Source organism: Drosophila erecta, unplaced genomic scaffold (assembly GCF_003286155.1).
Source record: "Drosophila erecta strain 14021-0224.00,06,07 unplaced genomic scaffold, DereRS2 tig00000092-arrow-pilon, whole genome shotgun sequence".
Classification (NCBI taxonomy): domain Eukaryota; kingdom Metazoa; phylum Arthropoda; class Insecta; order Diptera; family Drosophilidae; genus Drosophila; species Drosophila erecta.
Genome location: NW_020825207.1, coordinates 8,650,793 through 8,671,279, shown reverse-complemented (window position 1 = coordinate 8,671,279; position 20,487 = coordinate 8,650,793). Strand labels below are relative to the sequence as shown.

Here is a 20,487-nt window from a genome sequence, read left to right as displayed (position 1 = left end):
AGGAGCAGCTCGAGGTGCTCCGAGCAGCTCCATCTCCGGTGGGAGCTGCCCCGTCATTAGGCGACAAGCGTTTAGGCCATGTCAGAAGCGGAGCAGCCGAAAAACGCACAAATTGTTTTGGGGCGATTAAGTCAACAAGACGGCGCTAACGTGGACATGAAAAGACGAAAGGTTGAATGAACTGATGCTGGACGGGATAATGCCGAAAATTGATGAGCTGCAAATGTGCGAACATTAAAGTTTCCGCTGGCGATGCGCGGCCCCACCCCCCAACCTCCCAATTCCTCCCGATCTCTCGATCCCTTCCAGACTTCCATCTCGTGGTAATCCAAACAACACCTGCCGTGAATTTCGCACTTGGACGCATCAATTACCGGGCGGCGGATAGAAATGTCAGCAGTTAATGGCACGTAACAATTGCTGTGCCAACAAGGAATCGAACAATCGGAATGGAGTGGAGTGGAGTACCATTGCCAACCGCAGCGACATATGCGTAACTCGAAAACAACGGCAATCTGTGCGGTTTTCCGAGGATTCATTTTCATGGATATGCCGAGGGGAGGGGTAAGCGGCTATTCAGCGATGTGTAAAGCGCATCGGGGTGGTGGTGTGATCATCCTCACCATCCTTGACGATCATCCCATTGCCGACTTCTCGGATCTGTCATCATTATCCTGCCGAACGCAGCAGGACGCGTGTTCGGGGTGGCGACATTGCTTTGTTTTGATTCGAATTTGATTATGTTTATAAGGCAATAAATTAGAAAATCAGCACCACAACCACTCGGGCGCAGTCCCAAAACTATGACTATAACCGCTTTGTAGCGCTTTGTTCGCAGTGACAATGCCTCGAGTCCATTAAACGGGTAATTTATGGTTGGCTCGGGTGCCGGAGTCCTCTTTCAGGCACTTGGGTGGGTCCTGATCTCTTGATCTACCCCTTGGCGGCCAGCACCACATCCTCTCCCCCTGCAAATGACATTGCTAAAACGCCCCAAGTGTCTGCAATTTGTTGCTGCACTTAATGTAGTTATAATTTTTAACAGCACTGCACTTTTATCCAGGATCCCGTGCGAGCACTAAGCCCTAACCCTTCGCCTGATCACTGGGCTGATTGCACACCTTGAGCCCCCAGCTCGTCAGCAAATTACAAGTACGCCAAAAGGGGATCGATTGGAGGTCCGCGGTTTACGCGGTATCCGCGGTATCTGCGGATCTGGGGTCTCAGCAGCTGCAAGCCAGAGAAAAGTGAGTAGCGCAAGTTTGCAGACTGGTAAATACCTGGTAAAGTTCCATTTTAGATGACTTTTATGGATCACAGTATAGATCAACAACATATCTTACGTCTTCGCTGCTTTCGATTCACATTTAGCAAATAGCATGTGTAAAGTCGAAAAAAGTGAAGTGAACTGTGGTATTTAACGAATGGTTTTTGCAGAGCAAAGATATTAAAACTTGTTTAAGTCTATTGCTTTGATTTGATATATGGTAAGATTTATATGATTCTGAAATTAGTACTTGAAGTGCGCAATTTGTGTCAATTTTTGCGGCTGCATCATAACTCTTGTTCAACCTGACATACCTTTTCGATCTGTGGTACCTGAGATAAAATATACACACTCCAAAACCGATCATCGCCCGTCGATCAGCGAGGTGGGCAAAAACCAGAAGTGATTTTTGGCAGCATTACAAATTCGGCAAGGGTCTTGGCCAGAACCTGTGTTTACCATCGATCCGATAATCGCCTGGGCAGCCGGGAGGTTTGGCCTCACTTTTTAAAGTGTTTGGCAAGGTGTGCGGACTGCCACATTAGCGGGTTTGGCTTGGGCATCCTCAGAGGTTGAAGTCCACAGAAGGGGGATGCGCTCTCACCTAGCCAAATCGGCAACTTGGCAACTAGTCACCTAGCTCAAGGGTACCCCATTTCGAAACAGATCGAAGGGGAGCGATGAGATGCGTCCAGGAATGCCGCAAGATTTATGAACGAATGGGCGGTGGGCGTTTCCACCTCAACTGCTGCCCGGTGTAAGTACTTTGGCCGGACTTTAATTTTTCAATTAGTCGAGCTACCGTATTTGACTTTTGCTCCTCGCCATCCAACTTAGCCAGCCATCCAGACGACCACCGCCAAAGGGGCCAACGAACTGGATGATCATCCTGGGCTTTTGAGCTGCGATTGCGACTCCAAATCGGACTTGGACTTCACTAACTCTGGGATTGACTGGACTGGGTCGTAAAAATATTGCATTTAGCAGGCAGAGCGGCGGACGCAAACGCTTTCCGCGTTTTACGATTACGATGCAGCAGCAACAGCAGAAGCAGAAGCAGATGCAGAAGCATCAACGGATTCGAAGTGCCAAAGTTTTATGGTTACTTTAACACTTTTGCTGGCCTGGTACTTGGGATATGGGAACTGGCATCCGACAACGGGCCATCAGAAGCAGCAGCAGCAGCAGGAGCAAGAGCAGCTACAGGAGGAAGTGGTGTGGAGGCCAGGAAACGGACGAAGCTCGATGGCCTAGACAAGCGTATAATTGATTTGGATTCTATGATGTGTGCTGGCCGATTTCCAGAGGCGTTGCGAGCCATAAAACCATAATTACAGTCACATACAAGTGGAAGGGGTGAGATCAAGGAGCTGCTGGAGATGGGTTTCGAATTGAGTACGTTCCGTTCCTCTGATGCTGCAAGTACATAAAAAGCCCTGGAGTTACTTTTAGTTTTTTGGGTATACGTCTTCAACGTGTTTTTGCAGATACTAATCCGAATTCACTCCGAATTCTCTTCTGGCTAGGAAGGAAGCTTACGTTTTCTAGCCTAGCAGCGCAAATGAACTACGGATTTAATGAAAGAGCTTCAAACTGAATGGTATGTATACAACACTTTATAAAATGAGATATATACTTTTCCATATCCAGAAGGAAGGAGGTTATTGCCAAGGGTTCTTTGACTTCGATGGGGACTGCGATTGAGTCCTGGGATCTCAATTAACCGAATATTTGGAGCACCCTGTTCCCGCATCGATTATAGTGGCTCAATCTATAATCTGTATGTCCTTTGGCACACATCCTATCATTAGCCTGTCAGCGGTTCGAGCTTCGCTGTTTGCCTTTGCCTTTGCCTCTGGCGTGTTTATTGTGTTTGATCAAATAATTTCTGTTTTTATGGCACAATAACTGTCCTGTTCCTCAGCCAGCGGAGTCCTTTAAGTGGCAAGTCGTCCTTTCTCCTATCCCCGCTGCATTTTCCTGCCAGCTCCTTGGTCTTCTTCTTGCCTTTTCAATTTAGCCATAATTATGTCAGACATTTAATTTATCGCAAGCAAAGGTTCTCGTCCTGCCGCCGCCACTTCTTGCACGCAAACTTTTGGGCCAGGACTCACCCTCAGTGGATGATGCCTTTCTTCGCCGGGCAGAAGAACTCTCTCTCCGCCTTTTGCGTCGGCCATTTTGTGAGTGCGTCAGGGTTCAGTGGAGCGCAGGACGAGCAGGACTCGCAGCACTCGCAGGACCCTTCTCTTAATGTGAGAAAATGTTACAAGTCCTCCAGCGCCGCCAGCAAAGTCCTGTCAGAGTTTCTCCCGTAATTGCTCATTTTGCTTATCGGATCGCCCAATCCAAGGGCTCTGCTCTGCAGGTGTGGAATGTCCTGCTCTAGGGGATCAATAAAACCCTGTAAACTCTATAAAAATTTCGATTTGTGGAAATTGCGTTTTTATTAATTGGCTCTGACATGCCAGTCACTGGAGTGTCCCAGTTTTCCGTTTTCCGTTTTCATTTTTATGGCACTCGAAAATCGCGTGCCCTTTGTCCACCTACAAGTCGTCCTTTTGGATGGGGCGAAATTACTGCTGGTTGTGCGACTCCTGGAAAAGGTACATTATCCTTAGATCATTTTTATCTTATCGTTTGTCGGCAACTGTTTACGAAATTGCCCGATTGTTTTTCGGTTTCGTTCTGTTTGCGCCACGCGCCTCCTTGAAGCAAGGTGCAACAGGATCCGAGAATGCGAGGACTCGGGGATTCGGGGATTCGGGTATCGGGATGCAGGAGGCGAGGCTGCAATGCAACCTGCCTGACTGCATCCATCATCGCGTGGCAGCAATGCTCATGATTTGAGGCACATGCGTAACCTGCGCCAATTTGGCGACCCGCACACACACTGAAATCGCCTTTGTCTTTATATATAAATATCTGTTCTTTTTCTTTTTTGTCCCTTTTTCGGACAATTTTCGGGACTTGGCTTGCATCTGCTGATTGCAAGGAACGGGTGCCCCGAAGCGAACCCTCAATTAGGCCGCCCCTGCAATTAGAAAATATATTCCATACCAGGCTCCGTTTTTTCCCCCTCTGCGTCTTAAAGAAATGCAAAAAAAGTAGCTGCAGCTAATTTGCCGCAGGTTTGGGGCAACTAATTTCGTATTAGATGGGCGCCCACGCTACAAGGCGCAGTTTTTGCTCGATTCCCAGGCGCATTCCTGCGGACACCGCTCATTAATGACCATGAAATCTAGACTCTGCCCCGGAGTCATTCCCGCAGACTGACCTCCAGGCACGAGCCGCCCAGAAATACGGCTAACAGCTAACGAATCGGGAACAGCTTCTGTTTACCTCGTTTTTTGGCAGCCCACCTAATGATTCGGTGGCACGCATCTTGGAATGCGACGCCTTTGGCTGGATGAGTTCGCCATAATTCGCCATTTGATTAGGCAAAAAGTTGATGTGGGTGTCAGTCCGTCTACCAGCCTCACCGGTTCCCTCATTCCGCCGAACCAGCAACAGAACCGGACCCAAATCATACCCCAACACGAACTGGATTCCATTTCAATTACAATATAAGCGAGTGTAAGTTCTGCGATTGCGATCGCATTTGGGCGCGTGGTAAGCCAAGTCAATCGGAAGAAGTTAAGCCGATTGTCCCGCCCCTTTTCATTACAGCTCGTTTTTTGCACCCCAGGCACCCGCCTAATAAAACCGGAGCAAACCCACTTCCGCTGCTCATTTGAATGCCCTTTTGATGCAGGGTATGATGAAACATTGCATAGACTGGTAACCTGGGAGTTGTTCTCTAGGAACTGCAATGGAAATGGTTTCTTAAATATATTCATAGTTTGTATACTCGCATATTCAGCTAGATATTCAAGTATTTTGATTCCCGTTAATTATTACGTTATTTAAATATTAAAAATTTATGTCTAAGTAAATACATTTATTTATTTTGTTGTTGGGAAGATTCAAAAATGATGAATCTATTTTTATTTTGTATCATACAAGTAAATCTATGCAAAGAAATATTTGCAGTTACCATGAACTTTATTTAACGTGTGCAGGGTACTTCCTCTTCGACTTGCACCCTTCAACTGCTTTTCACAGCCCAGCTAAACGCACTTCCCACACAGATTTGTGTGTGTGCGCCTTAATTGGGGCGTAGTTGGCTTTTAGGGCGCGGACCCGGGGTTTGGGTAATTGCTGCCACTTGAAAGGCTTTGGGTCGCATAATCGCCTTGTCAGATAGGGCAAGACACACGTTGAAGGACCCGCGGAGGGGGTGGCCCATGAACAAGCTCACTGGGCGTTGGGCGTTGGGCGTGGCGAGTTGGGTGGGCCAGAGGACTGAAGGTCCAAAAGGACCGAAGCACCGAAGGACTCTGTGCCAAAAGAGACAGAGAGGTGTGTGTTGATGCCACCACGCACGGCTGACTCGCTTGATCTTATTACGCCGCGCTTGGTTGCCTGGGAAAAGTCAGAGGCAGCTGCTCGGATAGCTGGATGGCTGGATGGCTGGTAAATGGCAAATGGCAAATGGTTACCGGCAACCCGGCCTTTGTGACAGTTTTATCTCTGGCCAGCAGAAGCTACAGCCAAGCTCTCGCCATCCTCCTGCCAACGCAAAGCCACGCTGAATGGGCCTAAGAATTTTGCATGTTTTCGCACAGGTTTTTGTGGTTTTTGGTGGCAAGTGGATTTGCATACGCCACGCGGCTCCAAAATCGGGTTAGCTTTGAGCCAGTCTTAGTGTAGCAGAAGTACACTTGCTCGGGACCATTGATTTCCTAGTCATGCCAACTAATTTCCATTCATCATGTTCGGTGCCTCGAATGGATCAATAATCCGGACTCCTCCCTCGGAACAATCACAAACAATATGACAGCTTTATCTTTCAGCACCAGTCGCCGTCGCAGTGGAAATCCATTTCCAATTGTGAATGCCGAGCGACAATTGTCGAATTCAATTAACGCCTGCGGCACCACCGAGCGTTACTTAACGCCGCCACCCACCCAGCGTCCTCCGCCTCCTGCCGCTCCCCCTCCACTTTCCACTCCCCTGGGAGTTTCCAGCGGGCGGGCAAGGACGAGCCGTAGCTGTGGCCGTAGCTGTGGCTGTTTCGCCAGGGTAACGGCTATGCAGTGTCACAATGCGGATGTGGAAGTGGATGTGGATGTGGATGGGGTCCTTGGAGTATCACACAGTATCTGCGAACCGCGGGATGCAGGACGTGGGCGGGGGCGGGTGCGGGAGTGAGAGCGTTTGCGTGCTGCGTTGCCTCCGCCGATTGGCCGGAACGCGGCTGCAACGGCAACGGCAACGCATCGGCTGCGGAAACGGCCACGGATAAGGCTACGCTCTGGCGCAACGCTCTCTGCCCGGAACTCGAGGACCATCCACACCGATTTCGACTACCCCCAGGGCGTTAAAAGAGCGGAGGCGGGCTGCACGGACGTCATGCAACCGCACAGTGGGGCAAGAGTTGCGAGTTGCGATGAACGGAAAACACTTGTATAAAGCAACTTGCTGTGTGCTTGGGCTCAATCCATAAACGTCAAGTTATCTGCTTGTTAAATTAACAAACCAATTTTGTTTTAAGCCCATACTAACATGTCAAGTAATCAATTATGTCTATTTCATCTATTTAAATACAAAATGCAGCTTTAAACAAATAGTCCTGAGATGCTCCTATAGGGATTAGAATGTAATCTCAACAATCATTAGCTTCATAATCAAAGATCTAGTTTAGTAAGCTGCATTGCAGTATTATCAGGGTTTTTATCTGAACACCAATGATTGTCTAAAAATATATAGTAGCTTTACGAAATAATCTGAATTTCAATGTGGTTTTCCCTGCTGTTGAAATCCAGCTGAGCGCCGACCTAACCCACTAGCCTCTTCACACTTGACCCACGGTGCCCGTGTCGATTTCGCTCCCGGAGGACGTGTCACCTGGCCCCCACCTCTCCCGACGACTCTGGCCAATGGCAGCTCTCCGTCGGCGCAGCGGGCGACGCATGCGCACCGGGCCGGCGCGATGATTGGCCCTCATTGGCTGGCGGTTGGCCAAATGGGGCTGGAACCGCCGCGGACGTCGCAGCCGTGAAAAACCGGTTACACCAGAAAAACGGTTCGTCCGTGAGTCCGTGAACGCATGTGTCAGTGTGTGCGGGCCGCCAATTCGAGTGTGTGAGTGAGCGGCGGCTTTTCGGTGGCGTTTTGGGCCGCTCTGCTTGGCGGCGCTTCAGTAGAAATTGTCGGCTGATGGACCGCGGGCGAGGCACGAAGCCAACTCTCAATTTCCACTGCTACTGCCACTGCCACAGCCACGAAAATTGATCGAATCGATGCGCCGGCCGCGCGATTCCCGTGCAGTTAGTCGAATTTTTGACGGTCGAGTGACAAGGTGCGTCGCGTTCCGAACTACCAAAAAAGAGTCATACAGAAACCAATAGCCGTCGCGCCTCTGAACTGAGTAATCGGCCATTATCCGCGGAATAAGCCGCACGGTGTATGCAAAACTCGGGCGGAAAGTGTTGTGCTCAAGTGATCAAAGGATTCGGATCCAGTGGGTGGCCCAGTATTGGATAGCCGGCAGATACAGTGCTCTTAGCCTAAGGTGAGCACACCTGTAAATGATGTACTTCAAAAGTATTATTCATTTTTGGTCAAGCTATGAGCACATAACAAAGTTAAATTCTAGTTAGATTAATTGCATAAAGATATAACTTTGTTTATAGATCAAAATTAAAAATTCGGAATTCAAGGGGAACAATTCAAATCGCACTCTTTAGATAAAGTTAGGATCGGATATGAAACGAAACTAAAAATGTAGCAGCTAAAGTATCTGTTATGATATGCCATAGAACGCCAATATGGGCATAAATTAGTTGAGATACATTTGTTTTAGTATGTAAATAAATTTTGGCTTTTATTTGAACCTGCTTTATTAAATTGAATTAGATGACTACTTTATTAGTTCACTGAACAGGCTTTTAGCTGCATATTTTGTTGGCTTGGATTTTACGGCAGATGTGTTATCTGGTTTTATACTCGCAACCAGATAAGCTAAATAGAGTGAAAAGTGCACAAATTGCATTTAGAGTGCAGACATATTCTAGGCCGTAATATTTCCGAAACTGAGTATTATTCAAACACTCGACAAATGCTAACGACGATGACTTATAGGCGTCTTAATTAAGACCTGCTCGCATCGATCGACCTGCCCATAATGACCACCATAAACGATCGTAATCAATTTGTTTGCGCATAATTTGCTTTCTCAACAACTAAATCATTAAATCGAGTCGCTCCCGATCAGGTTGCGGCGTTTTTGAAAGACTTTAATAACGATATTTGCTTATCGTGTTCGACACATCGGTCTCAAGTCCGACCCCTCCCCCAGACCCTCCGCCCAGCCTGCGAGCGGCTTATTTCTTAATGAACGGCGATCTGATCTAACGGATCGAGTCTGAACGGAACCGAACGATCGCTGGCGATCTCCATTCAACCGGCGGCGTTAGTTTCGGCCAAGATTCGATTGTCGAATAATATTCATGTTGTGAATGAAGTGGAAGATGCCACCGGATGGCTCCAGCGAATTTGCAATGCAAAACTACGGCCAATTGAACATCCGCCGCACTGAGATAACTCATTTAAAGCGGCCCAATCGATCGCTCGCCAATCGATCGTTCTGTGACTGCCTTTTTGGCCAGACTTTAGTTTTCCCACGACTACGGCGAGCGACAAAAGTCAAAAATCGTATGTTAATTAATTCTTTGTCATGCCGTCGCTGCTGGCTGCCATTATGGCTTATTGATTTGGGTGCTTTCTAAGCCAAAGCCACCGGCTTTCGGCTTTCGGCCATCGGAAACGAGGCAACGAGCCGTCGGACAACTTACTTAAGCGTGGTCCAGAAAGAGCAAGCTTATCATATTCAAATGGTGAAGCGTACGTTTTATTATAATTTTCTTATTTTAATTAGCGGCTGTTAATGCCCCGGCTGCCCCGATCTGGCTGCGATCGGTCCATTGATCTGCGGGGGGCAGGCAGGGCACCCAATAATAAAAAATAAAATCAAGGGAGAGGGTTCCGAAACAGAAGCTCGGCCAACCTGTCGGTTCCACTTTCGGTAATCGCACGAATTTAAATTATTGTATGTTTAACTAATTTCTATCGGTTTTTATGTCTGTTCCGCTTGACATGTGCACGAAGCTAATTGAGACTTACGAGTTGAGGACTGTGGAGAAATCGGTAGCACTTCAGGGAGATACTTATACTCGTTAATATACGAGACCCGAGAACCTGAAAGCGGTTCTCGAGAACCCAGATTAGCCACATCTCTATATATATTTCGCAATTTGGCCTCAAGATCGCTTTCAACCTTAAAACTGTAGCCGTTGTAGCTCTGGAAAAAACCTTTGCTACGCGTTTCCATTTTATAAGGTCTTTCAAAATTACAGGGGATTTTTTCCTCGTTTAAGTACCAGATACTTTGGATCGCTGCTTGTTAATATGTTAGATTTATGCCCAATTCTTAGGCATGTTCCAGATGTAATAGCTGAAATTTGGGTTTTAGCTTTCTGCAGATGCACTTCCCTCATTCTTAGGCTGGATAGACCCCAATAATTGATATTTAACACGTACAGAAGTGGCAAAACAACAGAGGAATATTTCTAGGGGTTGCTACTTGTCCGGAACTATTTAGTTTTGATCGCTCACTGGCCTCGATTGGGCCACAAAAAATTCCAGAGAAATGGGCGAGCAACACGCCAGAGGGGAAATTAACCCTTTCATTGCGGCCAAATTGGATTTGACCGGAATGTCTATTTCACTTTCTACAAAACCGAGTGGATTGGAATCCTTATCGCACTCTCGGCCACATCTTGGCCCCGGGCCAACTGCGAACTTTATGGCCTTAACGGCCAGCACGAGTTTCCCGTTCGCGGTGAGTGGTAACCGAAAAACTGAGACGGAGACTGAGACTGCGAGGGTCCAAGAAACCTAATGAACAACTTAATTTCGAGTTCTTTTTTTTCGTTCTGTTTGGTGTTTTTTCTTTTTCCGTTTTTTGAATTTCGAAGGGGGAGTGTGTGGTGCGTGCGGTGGTTCGGTGGCTTAACACGCGCATTTCGCTGGTTTTACGAGCTGAAAAGCGGCAAGGGAGCTGGGAGAAGGACTCCCGGGCTTGGCAATTAAATCAAATGTGAATTCCATAATAACATGGCCATGACAAAGTGTAGACCGTCGGCCGGCAGTGTGGCAGTTACAGTTTTTGATTTATACGGTTCTTCAGCGCGTTTTCATGCCTCTGACAGGCTGGCGACAGGCTCAAATCCTGGCCAAAAAGCATTAAGTAGAAAAAACAGGAAGCGGAAACCACTGGCCGCAAGTTGGTGGTGCTGAAAGCCCATTTGCATATCTCTTTGGGCCGGTTGCATATTTAACGAAATGAGCAATTGGCCAAAATTCATTTAATTGTTACCCCTGCCTGGCACTTGCGTACTCTATACTTAGGAGTACGACCACAGCGACCTGGCCTAAATGGTTGGGGGAAACCTCTCGATAATGGGCCAGCAGTTCACGCTGCGCCCGGAATGTGCCTGATAAGCAGCTAATTTGAGATACTGCCTGCCCGGTGCCACCAGGCAATGGCCAGTGGTAACTGGTAACTGGTAACTGGTCACTGGTCACTGGACATGGCCATTGAGCACATAAACCGCTGCACATTAAACCCGCGGCCGCGTAGTTTTATAAAATAATTAAGTTTTATGTATTTTCCTTACTAGATTTTCACCGGGTTTTGGTTTTGGTCTTGGATCGGATCGGTTCTGGCCGGGCCTGGACGCTGTCCAAATTCGTGGAAGCCGTAAAAAGACTTCGGGGAGTGGGCATCCAGCATCCAGCATCATCCAGCATCCAACATCCAACATCCAGCATCAGTTCGAGCGACGCCATTCGAGTCTGAGACTGAGAATCCTAATAGCCCGGCGACCACGACGACATCCATCAAAGCGTTTTTATGACGTTCTTGCTTGAAATTTGATTAAAATTCAGCGATTAACTAAGCAGCAGCAACGGGACGAAAGACAAAAAATAAAAGACTCAAAACAAACAGCCAACAGCGAATAAGCCAAAATACTTTACGGAGGCTAAGCGACTGCGAGCGACTACCGATCGCATCGGATCGTATCGAATCACTTTCGGATTGGATTGGATTGGCTCGCATTGAATTGAATTGTTGATCACATTTCAGCCATGCCGCATACAGGTGAGTCCCGCTAATGAACTTCAACAAGTAATTAAACAAAAGCGTCAGATGCAATCTCCAGTCCCCGCCCCGGTCCCCCATTTCACCTACTCCCCCCGAAATCCCAAGAACCCGAGATCCCACAAAGAGCCAAGTTATTACTGGCGCACTTTTGCCGCCTGCGTTTACGACCGCCAGTCGAGCGGGAAGGTGACAGAGATTAGCCAAGTCAACAGGCCCGTTGCCAAACTGCTGTTATTTGGCCCAGACGCGTGTGCGCCCTGTAAATCTTTCCGGCTTTATTCGCTTTATTGAGAAGCTTAGGCGCTTGTGATTCCCACTATAATCTCCATTTGTCTAGCAAACTATCCGCCCAAATATATAGCTTAGCACCAACAATTTGAGACAACACTCGTCACGTATCTGTATACAAGTTGCTTATTTGCGAAGGTGTTAATCCTGTACATGGTGCATTTAAAAATCGTTTTTTTCAAAGCCCTAAACTGGATATTAAATGAGATGTATTAGGAACTAAATACTGAATGCATTGCGTTTGACCAACTCCAAATGAGCAAGAAGATAGTTATTAAAGTCCACAAAATATTATTTTTGTTTCATTCCGCCAGGTCAAGCTGGTGTCAACCAATTGGGCGGAGTTTTTGTGAACGGACGCCCTTTGCCGGACTGCGTCCGTCGAAGGATCGTGGACTTGGCTTTGTGCGGAGTGAGGCCCTGTGATATATCCCGCCAGCTTCTGGTTTCCCATGGTGAGTGCATGACTGATGACTTCCTTATAATTCAGACAACATAATATAATTTGTGCTCTTCTCAAATAGGCTGCGTTTCCAAAATTCTAACTCGCTTCTACGAGACGGGCTCCATTCGACCGGGTTCCATTGGCGGGAGCAAGACCAAGGTAAGTGGGCTCCAAGCGGGAACTGGATTCCGAAATGGGGATGGAAACAAGATCTGGGGGGACGGGAAACCACATGTGGTCCGTTGTGGTGCATGAAATCAACAAACGATTATATAAAAATCAAACGCACAGCAGTAAATCCATAAAGTATCACAGATACACGGAAAACAGATAGCCCAGATAAGCATTGTAACCAGCAGCTAGTTTACATGTTCTCGACATTCGATGACAGCTTTTATGGCCACGTGTGGGAGTGGAAGTGGGAGTGGCAGGTGGAGGAGGCGGCGAAGGAGTGGGCGTTCGAGTGCAGAGAGCGCAGCAAATCAATCTCGCCTGCCCAGCCCGAGGATGATAACCGGGAAGTGGGCTACCTGGATGGGGCTGGATTGCCTGGCTGGAGCCACCTGTGCGGTTCGCACGCCCAATCAAGTGTGGCTGCTACCGTTTAAGCCGCTGCTCGCTTCACGGCCCCAAAAAAGTGACGACAATGGCACGAAGATAGTGCTGATTGCACTGGGCCATGGAATCAGCGATTCCATGCGGAGCCACGCGATAACCCGAATCACGACCCATACGCACCATAGCAAACGCTTTCCAGAGGGCTATTGTACAAATATACATAGGTCCCTTTACAGCCCACGCAGATATAGTTTCATTATGTATTCAACAAACTTCTACAAAAAAGTAGCTCAGACATGGTACTTTGTCTTTCTGCTACAGAGCTGATTAAAAATACTTCTATACTTGGTGGTACGTTAGACAAGAGTGACTAGCTTGAGGTCCTGCAATCGACTAAAATGAAAGCATTTGAGCAGTTTTTGAGTAAATGGATCATGTTGCATGTGGCTGCAGAGTGTTAATATTGTGTCCTATATGATTTCATAGGCAGTAAGGGCATTTCAGCACTTGGAGTCCGTGAAACGACCCCTTCCAGTGCGATTACCCCTCGAGTGCGCAAACAGTTGTTCAGGTGCGATATTTGCCGACGGAACAGAACGCCTAATTAACGGTAGTTGCACCGCCCACTAAGTGCACAATGTACCCGGCGGTTGGCACCCCCACCCCATCACCACCACCTCGATTACCCACCCGCTTACATGGTGATTCAATAAGCGCCCTGCACTCGCTCGAACAAAACGCGCATTTAACACCTACGCTGGGTCAATAAAGAAGTTGCCCCCGCCGCCGCCACCGCCACCGCACCAGCACCGTGCCCCCTGACCCTGCGGCATGCATAGGAAAAGGGGGCGGGACGGGCGCAAGGACAGTGGCCCGCAAAGAGTGAGCGCGCGTGTAGATTTCCGATAAGATCTGGCATGCAAGCTGGCCGCAATGGAGGGGCTTCCGACCCTTAAAGGCCCCACTCCCATGCGATAAACCCCCTTAAGCGTATTTATGAATTTTTAATGAATTGCCGCGTCACACGTGAAGAGCGGGCGCCAGTGAAAACAGGAGGAAGGTCCTTTCGAGCACTCGTGCAAATTAACATATGCAAAGGCAGCTACAGCGCGGATGTGGGTCCGATGCAAATCTTCCCGCGAACATGACAGCTTGAAAGGGGCGTGGCTGCGCTTGCTGTCGACCTTTGCAATTGTTGCGAGTGCGCCGTGGTTTATTTTAGTGCACAATTGAATTTCACGGCAATTAGCCGTAGGCCACAAAACGGGGTAACCAGAGACACCTGAGAATAAAGGGGTTTAAATCACCTAGCTGACACCATTACCATAAAGGCACAAAAATACCCAGTCACGCAACAGGCCTGTAACGTTTATGTGAAACTCCATTCGTAAGACTTAACATACATAAATTTAATCTAGTGCTTTTCTTAGTTCACACTTTACCACTAAATATTGGGGAACATCTACAGATATTACGAACTCCATTCAAGTGTTTCCTTAATTCAGAAACGAGCTGGCCTTAACCCACTTGACTAAGGTATTATGGCTAGCAGAATTATAAGCATTCAAGAGACGTTGATATCTATTTAACATAAAAAGCAAAAAGTTGCTAATTAAAGGGTTATCACATGGGAACATTCTAAATCGTATCTAAATTGCATAACTTCTCTTGCTTGCAGCAAGTGGCCACGCCCACCGTGGTGAAGAAGATCATCCGGCTGAAGGAGGAGAACAGCGGCATGTTTGCGTGGGAGATTCGCGAGCAGCTGCAGCAGCAGCGCGTCTGCGATCCCAGCTCGGTGCCCTCGATCAGCTCCATCAACCGGATTCTGCGCAACAGCGGTCTGTGGACGGATGAGATGACCTCGAGTCAGCAGAATGCCGCAGCTGCTGCAGCGGCGGCGGCGGCGGCAGCGGCTCATCAGGCGGGCAGCGGGCCATCGAATGGATATAGCAGCCAGGCTCCGCCCCCTCCCGTGACCGTGGCCCCACCCACTCCGGCAGCCACGCCCTCCATCGCACGCTACACCAAGCCGCCGGCGCTGATGATGAATTCCGCCGGCGAGATGCCCATTAAACCCGCTCCCAAGATGCCGCCCAGCATGGGACATGGCCACAGTCACGGCCTGAACCCAAATGTTTCGGGTCTGGACTTGAGTTACTCCGCTCTTCACAAGCACTGGCTGTGGAATCCCTCCCTGCTTTACTACACCCAAGCTCACATTCAGGCCCAGGCGGCTGCGTCGGGTGGGCAATTCCTGCCCTATGCCGGCGGCTATTTGCCCCATGCCATGGCAGCGGCGGCCGCATCTTCCACATCCGCCATGGGCGGATTCACCAAGTCGGAGAGCTCCATCGATCTTTCGACTCCCGGAGCGGCTGGCGATGCACTAAGCGACTGCGACTCCGGCAAATCCTCCCCGGCGGCGCTCTCACTAACCGCTTCCGGCGGCGGTAATGGAGCCGGATCAGCTCCAGAGGCTTCACCAGGATCGACACTCGGCCACAGTCGCAAGCGGAATCCGTACTCCATCGAAGAACTGCTCAAGAAACCGGAGAAACGACTCCGACTCGATAGCAATCGTCTGGAGTGCCTGGAGTCCAGTTCCTGCGAGAGCAGCCAGGATAGTCCAGTTGCTCCGCCCTTGGAAACTCCCGAGGATGAGGATCCCGCCGAGGGGGAGGAGGAGCAAGAGGAGGAGGACAGCGTTGAGGTGGTTAACTGAATCCACCGATCGCTCATTGTCACTGACCCAGTTTTGATCTGTGTATATATAGCAACCTAGTTTAATCGTAAACGCCCCATACAACCAATACTATTTTAATCCAAGCTGGAACTCGAATTGATGGCATTTCTTTGGTCACACGATCATTTCACTTTCTTCCCTCTTAAACTGGATCTCCGATAATGTTGTTTTAAAATGAACAAATAGCTGGCTTAAAATGGCCGTGAAATTGTATGCATTCGAGTTCCATCCACAATGATTGCTATGAATAATGTTGCAAGGGGTGATAATATAATAAAATATTTAAATAAAACAATCCGAATACGTGTGCTGAGTAAAAAGTGTGTGTTTATATTAAAGGGCATGGCTATAAAATACAATTTATGTGTTGAAAAAGTTCCAGAAACGCTCAACCTAACCAAGTCTGTGGTTCGAAATTCGTGTAATATTAAATATAATTTTACGTAATTTTCTGCTACAAAATTCGTGTGATTTGTACCCGAGATGGCCATTTAAATGATAAATGAAGTGTTTTCCACCGACTCGCCGGTGGTCGTCGGTATCTGCGCATCTCGTTCTTAATTAACTTGCGCGCCAATGAAGTGTCAACAAGTTGCCAACACGCTGGATCCGAAGGAGGGGGAATGGCGAAATTACAGGATGTCTGACACGACCATAACTATCGATCGCCCGCGGAGGAGCCAACGGAGGGATCGCCCCCAGAAGGAGGCGACAATGGTTGCCAACTGCAACTGCAACTGAAGCGGCGACTGGAAGTGCGAAAATGGCATTGGAATCGGCATGGTGTGGCGGCACCGGCAGCCAATGTGAGTGGAATTTTAAAACAGGTGCCCGGGGGAGCTGGACATGGCCATTCTGGGCGAAGGTGTGAAGTTGCGAGAAACTTTCCCAAGACCACTACTCTGAATATGCCAACAATAAATCAGTGGCTAAAAATAATTGCCGCGACAATTGCGCGCAGTTAAATTATGCAAAGCGGGCAAAAAAGATGCGCAAAAACACGCTGCCATAATTGTATCACGTGCACGCCGCGAATCCGCATCCTGGCCAATGACCAATACCGCCAATATCGCTCCTTGCCACTCCAATCCAATCCACTCCACACCACTCCACTCCACTTCATAAACAATGCTAAAAGGCGTTGAGGATGCGCGCAAGGAAACTGACGGCGCGGAATGCACAGCCAGGAGGGCATTTGCCGGGGTATCGGCCACAAGAAGCCTCCTGATCATGGCCAGATTGGAATGCCCTGGCATGACTATGACTGACAGCCTCTCAGGTCACAGCGCAAAAACTGGGCACGGAGAAAAAAACCTTCATTTGGACACAAAAAGCATTCCTGAGCTATTGGTAATATGAACTACTTGCAAGGTTGATAGGGCTTATGATGATTATGAGAAAATAATGTCATAGGTAATTAGAATCAAGGCGTTATAATTGCATCCAAAACAAAGTCAAACATCTGTTTACACAAAGTCTCCAAAGAATATTTTTAGATTTATCAAGACTGTGAGTTAAATGTTGCGTCAAAATTAAATTTCTTTGTGATATAGCAAATGACTTGTACATATTTTCCTTCAGTGCATGGAACGAAAGTCGAAGGGCTCTGGATCGCCGGATCGATGCAATGATGATGATGACGATGACGATGATTTCTGCTGATCGCTGATCGCAGCGACGATCCCGCTCGGGCGACACTTTTAGGCCAGGCCAGGATTGGAATCAGAATCGGAATCGGAATTGGAATTGGAATCGGGATCTCGAGATCTTGGGCCGACAGAATATTTTTATACGCTCGCGCTCGAAATATCAATGAGGCTGGACATTCAGAGAGACACAGAGACGCGTTTTTGCTGGGCACGTTTGGCGCGGCAAAAAACGCGCGCGCCGCTCGCGTTTGGATTTCGCGCTCGCCTTTTGGCCTTTTTTGCTGGCCATGCGAGCCAGCCTGCTTGGTTGCTCCTCTTGTTGGCCGGCATTCGTGGGCCGGAGCTGAAGGAGTCGGATCTGGAGGAGCTGGACTAGCAGCCGGAGCAGAGCGCTGGCATGGATTGTTGCAATGTTTCGTCGCGCTGTTTGCGTTTGATTTGTGTTTTTGGTTTTTGCTCGCCTCCAGCTCGCCTCTGCGTTTTCGGCATAAATCAAAATCCAGTTGGGGCATTGGAAATTGGAGTTGGACGCGGATGCGGAATGGGACAGAAGATGTCGTCTCGTACGTTTCGCCGATCCGAGGCCCTTCTGCGCGACAGATATTATGGCAGAAAATTTATTTTATGGCGGTAATGGTGTTATGTTTTACGCGATTAGCAGATCCAAATGTTTGACATTGCAGCGACATCGCGCTCGGAATGGAATCGCCAAGCGGATTTGCCCAGCTGAGGATGGCAATAGGAATGGTAATGGTAATAATGATGGCTTGACAGCAGCATGCACCATAATTAATGTCATTCAATTACGAATAAACTCTGTGGATTAAGATGGTGGACATGGAAACAAGCCGTACAAGCAATACATATATGTAAGTATAAACTTGAGTGGAACATGTTGTCTGATAAAATAGTTACTTACCGAAAATATGTTAAATGTATATATTAACCCCATATATTTATATCCTTCTATATTTATATCTGTCATAGTAATCGATTTATCGTAATAACAGTAACAAGTGCCCTGCATAATAATTTTCTATTCAAATTACTTATCAAACCTGTCTGTCTTGAATAATATATGATTATTCTTATATCTACCAGCGTAATAACTATTTCTAATAGAGCCATCTTCCGTTGTCACCTGACTTCCTCTTTCCCAATTAGCCTGAATCGTGGGTCCAGAGCTTCCGCTTTCTAGGCCAGAACCTCTGGCCCCCGAGCCCAGAGATGTGACCCAACATCACTCTGGTTTTCTCTGGCTGCCTTTGGCATTTGGCTTCTTCTGCGTCGCGTTGGGACATTGTCTGGGTTAGTTTTTAGTGCCGCACACTGCCTTGTTAAATTAAGCAATTTTTTATGGTTAATTTCCTAAAGGTGCACTTAAATGCACCTCGGGGTTCGGGGGTTACTCTGACTGCTCCTCGCAATCTCTGTCTGCTCTTCGGCCGGGACCTGAAATCTCGAAATGCTCTTGGCCCGGCCTCACTTGTCAACGCATTTCGAGATTGATTTCTCTGTTTTGTCTCTGGTCGTGGGCACAATTAAACCGTAAAAAGCGGCAACACGGCGAAGGGCCATCACATGGCTGGGAAGGAAGGGGTTAATTGGCGGTGGCAACAGAAGCAGTTATGTTCTCATTTAGAACGCTCCCGACAACAGGTTAGGACCCAATGTGAACTAATAAAAATTGAAACGTTTCGAGACCATTAAATTGTGAGTTTTGAGCGCGTTTCGGAATCGGAATCGGAATCGAAGTAGGAATACGCATCACGGTGGGAATGAGTATGGGAATCGGGGTGGGAAATGGAAATGGAAATGAAAATGGAACCGACGATGGACAGTAGCAACTGTGTGACATTTACATAATTAACCTTTATTGTGGCCATTGATTGGGGCCGCAGGGGCGGAAATGAACTGGCCCTGGGTGTGAACCGGCCGAATTTGAGAGATCTTTCGCAAACGAGGCAATCGATGGTTCCGTGAATCGCTGGCAAGTCGAAGCCAATGACCCTTCGGTGGTCCAGCCGCCGACTGTGCGGCAATAAAAGTCGAGTTAACAACTTACAGGAGCCAAACACGCCACACGTTGATGGATATCTTTGCGACTCCCTGCGCGGCTCTCCTTGAACAGCGTGGCCGGTTTAACTAGCTACTTTTAACTAATCCAAAATGTTCGTTCCAATACGTATATTGATATTAACTTTAAGAACTTTAAGCTTTCTCGAAAACATATTCTTTGCCCAGTGAAAATTTCATTGTCCTGCCTTGCAAAACACTACCATTTACAATAGAAACTATTTTTAATACAAATAGTTTGCTACGATGCTAGAATATAATTGAATTTATATTTTTATTTTTTGATTTATATTAGGTGCTAGAATTGTGTCAGTATTGTCCTGCATCGCTGATGGTTCTTCTTGTGGAGCTGGGACATCGCACCATCACCCGCTGGGCCGCCGAAGTGGCACCCTCCGCTGGGTGAATGGATGGATGGATGGATGGATAGATGGCAGATGGACCAGCTCCTTGCACCGCCGATGCAAATGAGCCCGTTGGGTCGGGTGGTGTCCGAATTTCGAATCACAGCTCCACCTCCGCTGGGCGACTCAGTTAATTGGGAGCTTGTGTTATGACATTCTTATCGCTGAATGAGCGTCGACCCCACCTGGCCGCTCATAAAAGCGAGGGGAGCGCTTTGGCTTAGGTTGTTTAGAAGGTGGAGATTCTGGTGATTCAGGTGACTGAAGCGGCTGAGCAGTTCAGCTGGGCAGCTGCGTAGAGGTATCCTAATTGGCAGTACTGGGAGGGGAGAGGAAGGCAAGTGCTCGTTTCGGACATTCCATCAAATGCGGATCGGATCGAAGGCGAAGGCGCTGCGAATCGGGCGAAATGCGCATACTTCCGCATTTCGGTGGCCGCTAAGCGATTCACCTGCTCGTCAGCCAGCTTGGCGCGTTCTGGCCACATTAACACGGCCCGCATTATCCTTGGCCATCATTAGTTGCCGGCTCGGCAATTACGCCACTCAATTGTCTTTGACTTGGCACAGGATCTCGGCACAGGATCAGCAGCACCTTACCCAGCCAATGGGTTCTCGTTCCTGTTCCTGGCCCTGGTCCTGTTGCTCCGCGGTAATGGAATTATAATTATAGCCTTGCTTCCTCCGCTGCTAATGTCGTCAGCGAGCACGAGTTTCTGCCCGATCCTAAGTTTCAGTTTCAGTTTCAGCACTGAGGAAGACTTTTTAGTTTCGGAACTGCAGCT

General features: G+C 48.1%; 2 protein-coding genes across 2 annotated transcripts in view; one reads left to right on the top strand and one right to left on the bottom strand.

Annotated features, from left to right (window-relative positions):
* The window catches only part of LOC6548848 (protein N-terminal glutamine amidohydrolase), a 63,745-nt gene that overhangs the window by 10,877 nt on the left and 32,381 nt on the right, over positions 1 to 20,487 (bottom strand). The gene's annotated exons all lie outside the window — the stretch shown is intronic.
* On the top strand, positions 7,506 to 15,889 carry LOC6549002 (paired box pox-neuro protein). Its single transcript, XM_001975430.3, has 5 exons — positions 7,506 to 7,883; positions 11,053 to 11,534; positions 12,140 to 12,280; positions 12,350 to 12,429; positions 14,507 to 15,889. Exons 2-5 carry the CDS (start codon positions 11,522 to 11,524, stop codon positions 15,551 to 15,553), a joined length of 1,281 nt encoding a protein of 426 aa, XP_001975466.1. The 5' UTR covers positions 7,506 to 7,883; positions 11,053 to 11,521; the 3' UTR covers positions 15,554 to 15,889.

Bases quoted from the DNA above. Each gene is read 5' to 3' on its own strand.
- LOC6549002 (XM_001975430.3), top strand. The intron at 12,281-12,349 runs GTGAGTGCATGA...CTTCTCAAATAG, and splicing joins CCAGCTTCTGGTTTCCCATG to GCTGCGTTTCCAAAATTCTA. The intron at 12,430-14,506 runs GTAAGTGGGCTC...TCTTGCTTGCAG, and splicing joins TTGGCGGGAGCAAGACCAAG to CAAGTGGCCACGCCCACCGT.